The sequence below is a fragment of the Podarcis bocagei genome, assembly GCF_964188305.1.
Source record: "Podarcis bocagei genome assembly, chromosome: Z".
Lineage (NCBI taxonomy): Eukaryota > Metazoa > Chordata > Lepidosauria > Squamata > Lacertidae > Podarcis > Podarcis bocagei.
In genome coordinates, this window is record NC_138140.1 from 12,990,477 (window position 1) to 12,998,843 (window position 8,367).

At 47.5% G+C, this 8,367-nt stretch overlaps 1 protein-coding gene across 2 annotated transcripts; it reads right to left on the reverse strand.

Moving 5' to 3' along the window:
• Positions 1 to 4,145: 4,145 nt before the first annotated feature.
• LOC308579135 (uncharacterized protein) lies at positions 4,146 to 6,254 on the reverse strand. Of its 2 annotated transcripts, none has more exons than XM_081179899.1 (4): positions 5,890 to 6,254; positions 4,942 to 5,437; positions 4,524 to 4,655; positions 4,146 to 4,327 (listed from the first exon to the last, which is right to left on the reverse strand). In XM_081179899.1, exons 2-4 carry the CDS (start codon positions 4,963 to 4,965, stop codon positions 4,169 to 4,171), a joined length of 315 nt encoding a protein of 104 aa, XP_081036025.1. In that variant the 5' UTR covers positions 4,966 to 5,437; positions 5,890 to 6,254; the 3' UTR covers positions 4,146 to 4,168. The 2 variants fall into 2 exon arrangements, with proteins under 2 accessions (XP_081036025.1, XP_081036024.1); XM_081179898.1 differs by having other exon boundaries at positions 5,732 to 6,254.
• Positions 6,255 to 8,367: the final 2,113 nt, after the last annotated feature.

Sequence of the window (8,367 nt, forward strand, 5' to 3'; positions counted from 1 at the left end):
CAGGTGCGGGGCTGGAAGAACCAGGTCGGGGAACAGTGGGAAGGCACGCTCTGCCTCCCCGCTGTACCCCGAGCTTGTGCGGCTGGCGATGGGGAGAAGTGCGCTGATCCCGGGACTGCAGGCAGCTCTGCGCCGCCATGCGGAGCGGGGCGGGACTTCGCGCCCTGCTCCCGATGGCCGCGCAGAGCTGCGCTGATCCCAGGACTGCAGGCAGCTCTGCGTGGCCATCGGGAGCGGGGCGGGGCTTCGTCCCCGGCTCCTGGTGGCCGCGCAGAGCTGCGCTGATCCCAGGACTGCAGGCAGCTCTGCACGGCCATCGGGAGCGGGGTGGGGCTTCGCCCCCGACTCCCGGTGGCCGCGCAGAGCTGCGCTGATCCTGGGACTGCAGGCAGCTCTGTGCAACCCTCGGAGCCGGTCTCCCGAGGGTTGCGCAGAGCTTCCTGAAGAGCACCGACCCCTCTCGCTCTCCAGGCTTCAGCGAAAGCCTGCATTCGCCCCATAGGACGCACACACATTTCCCCTTCATTTTTTGAGGGGAAAAAGTGCGTCCTATAGGGCGAAAAATACGGTATATATTTTGTGATTTTGTGTTCTAGTTTTGTTCTGTGAGCTGCCCTGAAACCTCCAGGGATAGGGTGGAATATAAATAAATAAATAAATAACAAAACATTTATCTCATAACACCAGAACTCTTATTCATGCAGCACGTAGTTAAAACTATGGAACTCAATGCCACAGGAGGCAGTGATGGCCACCAACATGGAGAGCTTCCAACGTCTCCTGATTGAAGTGCAGAGAATTTGAGGACTGGACATTTGCAGGGAAACAAAAACGCTTGTTTATAAAGCTGTTGTACTACCAACCTTACTGTATGCTTGTGAAACATGGACCACTTATAAATGCCATCTCCAACTCCTTGAAAGATTCCATCAATGGTGTATCTGAAAAATGTTACATCTCACTTGGGAAGACAGGCAAATTAATGCCAGTGTACTGGAAGAAGCAAATGATTCTTCAACATCAACTTTGTTGGTCATGTTGTGTGGATGCCTGATTATTGTCTTCCAAAGCAACTACTCTATTCCGAACTTAAAAATGGAAAGCGTAATGTTGGTGCTCAACAAAAGACGTTTAAAGACTCTCTCAAGGCAAATCTTTAAAAAGTCGTATAAACACCAACAACTGGGAAACACTGGCCTACGAGCGCTCCAGTTGGACAACAGCCTTTATCAAATGTGTCATAGAGTTTGAAGATGCTCAAACTCAGGACAGAAGGGAGAAACATGCTAAGAGGAAAGGACATTTGGCAAATCCTCACCGCAATCCACTCCCACCTGGAAACCTATGTCCCCACTATGGAAGGACATGTGGATCCAAAATTGGCCTCTGTAGTCACTTATGGACTCATTGTTAAGACCATATTCATGGAAGAAGCTTACTTGGCTACGAATGATCGCAGAAGAAGAAGAAGAAGAAGAAGAAGAAGAAGAAGAAGAAGGTGGGGACCCCAGGACTAGGTCAGAGACAATGTGCTGGGGAGGAGTCTCAAGGAAGAGTTCTCAACCAAGCATTTTATTTATTTTTTTAAAAATCTTATTTATTGATTTTTTTACAAAAAAAACCTTAACAAATGTTAACATAAACTGTAAGTTACTTTATGCATTTTCTTCCCATCTTCCCCTTCCATGGTTTCCATATTTACCTTTTTTAATAAAAAAAAATTGATGAAAGAATTCCAATTATAAATAAATAAACTGATACCAAGGGAAAAGGTCGGAGTGGGGGGGGAGAGAAAAACGATGCATATACAAAAGAAAGAAAACGATATTTAAAAATGCAATATGATACACTGTCATACGTTCTTACATAAATTGATAAAGTGTTATTTACCTTTGAATGTGGAATATTTCACCCATACTATTCAATATATCCATTTTAACATCTCTTTTTTAAGCCTGATAGTACCTTCTCTAAGATCAAGGAGTTCCTTATATGTGCCCCAGTTCTCATTCACATTTAATTTATTGACTGGGCCTGCTTCAATGGGGGATCATGAGGACTTTCTTTCTAGGACATTTTTCAGTCTTGCTGAAACACAACAACAACAACAATTTATTATTTGTACCCCGCCCAGCTGGCTGGGTTTCCCCAGCCACTCTGGGCAGCTTCCAACAAAAGATTAAAAATACATTAAAATGTCAGATATTAAAAACTTCCCTAAACTATATAAGTTCTTCTGTAGAACGCGGATGAGGAAGCTGTTGCTCATATTTCAAGTCCTGCTTGCAGTGGCGACACCTGCTGCCCCAGCTAGGTATACATAACTAACCTCTACTGGATTGGTGGGAAGATGAAATGGGGTAACCCTGTGCAAAGCTGCAAACAAACCAAAGTGACCTTACCAGATGCTTAGCTGCCAGGTGGAGTACAAAGTGGAGGCCAAAGCTTTTGGGATGTTTCCACCACTTTACTTGTGGGGCTGGATGGCAAAGCGCCCTCATTGTGGCCTCGAGAAGAGAAGAGGGTTAGAAGTCAAGAAGAACTCAGAAATGAGCTCTTCAACAGATTTCACCTTCCAGTGGCAGCTTTGAAAGTGATCAGCCCCTTCCTGTTTCTGCAATTCTCTCAGAAGGATGTCCCACTGACTTCAGTGGGACTCACTCCAGTTTGCTCCTTATCCTCTCCTCTTCCTTTTTCCTTTGGTTTCACCTCTGTTTGACAGCCACTAAGCCATTAATTTGGATTGCAAATGCTTGCGAGAAGCTCAGTGAGCCATGCCTGAGAGCTGGAGATGGACCAACAATCCAAAATGGTTTGGCTGCAAGATGGAAATAGAAAATGGGATGATGAAGGAGGAATGCAGTACTGTACGAATTACTGGTAGTTGTTCTCCAAAAGCTAGACAATCTCTGAAGCTCCTGAGAACAACCTCTCCCTCCTATTGAGTAATCAACCTTGTTGGCCCTCACCTTGGCCTCATCTTTGAAGTGAATGACAATGACCAGTTCTCGAATGGCTCCTGCAGTTGTTCTAGGAAGCAATTGGTCTCTAGCTCTGCCCTGAAGCAGCCCCAGAAGTTCAATGGCTGCTGCCTGCCCAGATGAAGTTTTCCTCACACAGGCAAAAAGCAAAAGAGATTATGCCTCTCATCAGAGCTGTTTAATTTCCCCAGCGGAAAAGGTGAGATCAGGGCCCCTGTCCACTGGGGTCTTTTGAGGCTGGCCAGTCCCCTCCCCTCCCCCTGGTGCAGCATTGGGGGCAAACATGACTCTGCTCCAAGGCGGTGCCTGGGCATCTGTTTTCCATGCAGGCTTCCAAAAGAAGGTGCTCCAGAGGAACACCCCACATGCCAGAACATTTTCCTTGCATTCCAGTCACAACGCCACCCTTCCTTTTCCAAAACAATAAATGGACCCTGCGGAGTATGGCAAGCCAGATTCACCAGGTCAGGACGGAATTGCAGAAGTCCTTCTGTTGAGGCTGGAAAGGGCTTTTTAATTGTTTTAGCAGAATGGTTTTAATGGTTTCACAGAATTAATATACTGCCTGATGCTAAAAACCAACCCAGCTCTCACAGCAGTAAACAATGTATTGAGACATTGTCATGCAGAACCCCATGAACAGAGGGACTGTTCATCTTTCAACCAAATTATTTCGTGGTTTAATGATCCTATGCAGAATAAAGAATGCCTAGGACCATTCCTCCTTAACAGTGTATTATGTAATGTGCAATCCATGTGCGTCATCAGGCACTGTCTGCATGAAAGGTTTGGCCAGGAGCTACGTCTGGTGACCAGGCATTGTTGTAGCAGTAGAAGAGTGGGTCCAGCACTGCCAGACCTGCCAGGAGTCCCGACCAGCCATGCCCAAGGCCCCGATTCAACAGTGGGAGATGACACGCACACCGTGGTCAAGACTCCACATTGATTTCACTGGCCCATTCCAAGGTCAGACGTTCCTTATCATTGTGGACTCTTTCTCAAAGTGGTTCGAGGTGATGCCAGTCTCAACAATGACCTCCAGGGTCATCATCTGGGCCCTGTGGTGGGTGTTCACCACACACGACCTGCCAGACACTATCGTGTCTGACAATGGCCAAAACACCAAGAACCAAACTGGAAAACCACATTTACAAGGCTCCCCCAGAAGTTGATTCCCAACATCTCTCTTAGGCCGGTAGAAGCCTGAGTGCCTCATACGTGAAAGAAAACTGGAGGAGGTATTCAACCACTTTCTCCAGGTGATTATAAGCTAAGATGACCACTTCTCTGCCCTCCATTGTAGACTTCGGACTGATCTTATGGAAGGCCTCCAGCAGCACCTCCACCTGTCAGAGATGAAGGAGAGGGTCACTCAGATGGTACCAGGAAGTAGGGCTGTCTCAGGACCCTTGGGCTGAGGTTCTTGTTCTGACATTGTGAGGCCCCTCCCAACAAACATGTGTCATGGCCACCCAATGGCATGGGGTGGACTCCCCTACTTCAAGGCGGAGATTCTTCTCTCCTACCCTGGCAGCATCCTACCTCCACTGCTTTGCCGCTGAACTCTTCCAGTAAGTGGGAGATGTCCAAGGGCTCGAAGGTGCTCTCAGCAGGAAGGTCACTGGCCAGGAAGCACTTGGCCTCCAGGAGCTGCTCCGCAGGAAGGAAGGTGACCTGAAACAAGACATGAAGGTCAGAGAGGTCCACAAGGAGAACACATTCATTCATTCATTCATTCATAGCATTTGTACTCCTCTTTTCAGCCAAAAAGGCTCCCAGAGAGGCTTATACAAAATCAAAAACAAGACATTCCCTAGTCAAAGGCTTACATTCGAATAAACAAACCAACAAACACAAACAGAAGCTTCCTTTGACCTTTGATAGCTCTTTGCCAAACTTGGTGACACCATTATTTTACGTCCTAAAACGAAGTCCCCTGGAAATGCCAAATTTCACTTACCTCCAGGAGTCTCTGAGATGCCATATTCTAATCCAAATAAGCAAGGGTCACTACAGCAAACCTCTGCCAACCTATCCACGCTGAGGATGCCAGAACCTCAGTTCAGACAGTCACTGCCTCCATTGCTTGGTGACATGGAACACACGACCACCATGCCAAGATTCCAGGAGAGTCCATGTGGCCTAGTGGTTAGAGTGCTGGGCTTGGACCTGGGAGAGCAGGGCTCAATTTCCCGCTCGGGGCCGGAGGAAGCTATAGATGGCCCCCTGAGTTCCTTGGAGTTCAAGGAGGAGCATAGGAAGTTGCAGTGTTCTGCAGTGTTTGCGGCAAACATGAAAGCAGCACAAAAAGGAGACCAATACGGTGCCATGGATCAAACGTGGGACTTTCTGCATGTGAAGCAGGTGTTCTGCCATCACGCTTTGCTCTTTCTTCGGATACATGGAGTTTTGCATTTTGGTTGGAAGAGACCCAGAGTGTCATCTAATCCAACCCCCTGCAATGCAAGCCTCAATGTATTCAATACTGTATGTGTTTCTTAAATATGTATATTTTAACTGCTGATTTTATTAATGTTTTGATTATTTTATGTCTATTTACTATATAATTACAGTACAACTAACTAAATAAAAGAGAAACGTAAACAGTATTACAGTTTGCCAAGCTCATTAGCTTTTTTAAAATTTGTAATCCACAGTTAATACTTTTAAAAAGTGCTGATCTATACAAAGAAAGAAAACCACCTCCCTCCCCACCCAAGTCTAACATATGATGTAACAGGGGTAACTACCTCTTTCTCTCATGAGTTAGCATCCCTTCCAAATCATTCCCCAAGTTTCAAGCTCTTCCGCCTGTCAAGAAGGGCTGGGGCAGAGGTCCCGCCAACTAAGGGCTCAGGGGCAGTTACACAGGCAGAAGGCCCCAGCCAGGGTCCAATCCATACTTAACCTTTTTGGACCCAGTCTCTCTGCAAAGCTGCTAAATATTCTTCCAAATGTTGGTGTTGGAATCCGTCTGCTTCGGGAGACAAAATTGAATCTTGATGTTTTACTGTCAATTCAAAGGCCCGCTAGGCAGCGCTGTCATTGTGCTGGGAGCCTGTTCTCCGCGTGCAGGGGAAAAACGTCCCCTGTAGCATCATTACGGTGCCTCATGTCACAATCGGCCCCTCCTTTGCTATCCCCCACCCCGCGTGAGTAAGTGGGAGCTACAGCCTTGATGTCGATTTGCCCCAGGCTGAAAAGCGCTGACTTACAAGCAGGCAGGCAGGCGGGCAGGCAAGCAGAGCACAAGGCTGAAGCCCGCAGAGAAAGCTCGCAGGAGACGCCCCTGCAGATCATCGCTTCCCCGCAAAGCCGCTTGCCACCCGCGGCTGCTTCCCGCGGCTAGATCCGGCCGCCGGGAAGCAGCAGGTGAAGAAGGGGGCGTGGACGCAGCTGCCCCCCACCACTCGGCTCCTTCCTCCCCTCCTGCTGCCGGGCAAGGGCGCCCCGCCGAATTGCAATAGCACTTCTGCCCCGCTGCTCCCCCCCCCATCATCTCCCTCCTCTGCTCTAGTGCAGCAGTCTCTGGCGCGGCCGCCCTCCTTCCTCGTCGCCCGCCCCCCAGCCAAGGCAGTCCCTCCAAGACCCCACCGCCACCTGCCTCCCAACAGAAGGATGGTACACATGAACGGCATGGAGCTGAGCGCGCCGGACTCCGCCCGCAACGGGGCGCTGCTCATCGGCGGCCAAGAACGCAGCTTCGAGCCCGGCCCCTTGTTGAAAGGTCCGCCCCCCTCCCCCGAGGAAGCTGCAGCATTGAAGCCCTTCCGCCGCGCTAGGCAAGGGCAGGGCAGCGGTGTTTGCCCGCGCACTTTGGAAAGCGGCGGCAGCTCTCAGTCTCCTTGCCAGCTAAGCGATAGCGGGACATTCCCGGATCTGTGAATTCGCGATGTCCCGGGACATTGGGGCATTTGAGGGGGTCAGCTGTTGTCTACCCTAGGGTGGCAGGAACATTGGGCCCTCCAAGTGTTGCTCAGCTCCAAAGCCCATCAGCCCCAGCCGGCAGGGCCGAGAATGAAATGTCACTCTGGTCCCAAGATGGCCATGCAAGAAGAAAATGCATTTCTGCTGGTAGTGGGTGGGAAGGTGTTGATTCCCCACCCCCCAAAAGCCTTTTGGATTGCTTCCCTCATATAGTTTCATGTTTAGCCCACTTCTCGGTAGAAATTTCCAGGTTATTTTCATTTCTAGAACCAAATTTAAGATATCTGCTGTCACTGACCAATGTGTCACATCACAGGAAGAAAAAACAGCACAATGTACTGCTAATGCAGGTGGGTTCTTTGGTCTCCAATCCAAGGCTTTAAAAAAATCCACCAAGCATGGCATTTCCTAACTATTTTTCACAAGAATAAACTGCCTTGATTTTCAATAGTCATAATTACTATATATTGGTAGTATGCCCCCCAAAACCAGTTTCTGGGGAACAGGAGGAGAGTGTTTTAGTTCATATGTCCTGTTTATGGATGTTCCATAGGCATCTTGTTAGCCACTGTGAGAACAGAATGCTAGACTATATGTAGGCTTTGAGTTTGATCCAGCAGGGCTCTTAGACTTTCTTTAAAGCCAGAATGTAATGAGATTTATTATTCATCAACGTGGTTGAGAATAATAATGATAAACAGTAATGATTGAGTTTCATTCATTAAAATGTGTAGCCCACCTATTCCTGAAGGCTGAAATGCACACTTTTAAGCAAATATGTTTATTGTATATTGGTAGTACATATAATTTGAGTGGGTCTCAGATACAAAATTCATGTACAATAATTCACAACCGATGAGTGTACTCACATTTCAAGCAAACATTAACCAACGTGAAAGCCTTAAATACACTGACAGCAAAACCCCAGAAATGTCATATCCTTGTTACTTAAACACAACATAAAAAGCATTTTTTTACAGTATTTTGTTCCCTTGATGCTATGTTAGGTCTGTAGAGAGTCACAGTGTTAGATTGCAAATTTTATTTAGTGGAATTGTCTTCCCAAAAGCAGTAAACAGAAGGGAGTGGCAGACGCGCCAAATTTACAAAAGGTTGCCACATGCCCAGCTGTTACTATCTTGCGGAGATAGCTTTCATTGAACCCTTGGGAAAACACATCTGTACAAACCACAGCGCGGATTATAAATATCAGGCAACAGAGAAATGTCAGATGGGACAAGAAAGGAAAACATCCATGTTTGGGCGTATGGCTTGGTAATTCAGATGCATTAGACACACAAGCTTTGTACGAGAAAAGGGAAAGAGAGAGAAAGGAAAGAGAATGAAAAAGAAAAAGATTGGGTTTCCACACTGATGGGGTGTGTAATGGTGTGTTAACTCTTGGCAAAGGGGGAGGGAAGCCATTTAGAACCTTGTAAACAAGAATGACCCCTGATCT

Bases quoted from the DNA above. Each gene is read 5' to 3' on its own strand.
- LOC308579135 (XM_081179899.1), bottom strand. From the start codon at position 4,965: ATGGCATCTCAGAGACTCCTGGAG. The intron at 4,656-4,941 runs GTAAGTGAAATT...GTCTTGTTTCAG, and splicing joins CATCTCAGAGACTCCTGGAG to GTCACCTTCCTTCCTGCGGA. The intron at 4,328-4,523 runs GTAGGATGCTGC...CATCTCTGACAG, and splicing joins TCAGCGGCAAAGCAGTGGAG to GTGGAGGTGCTGCTGGAGGC.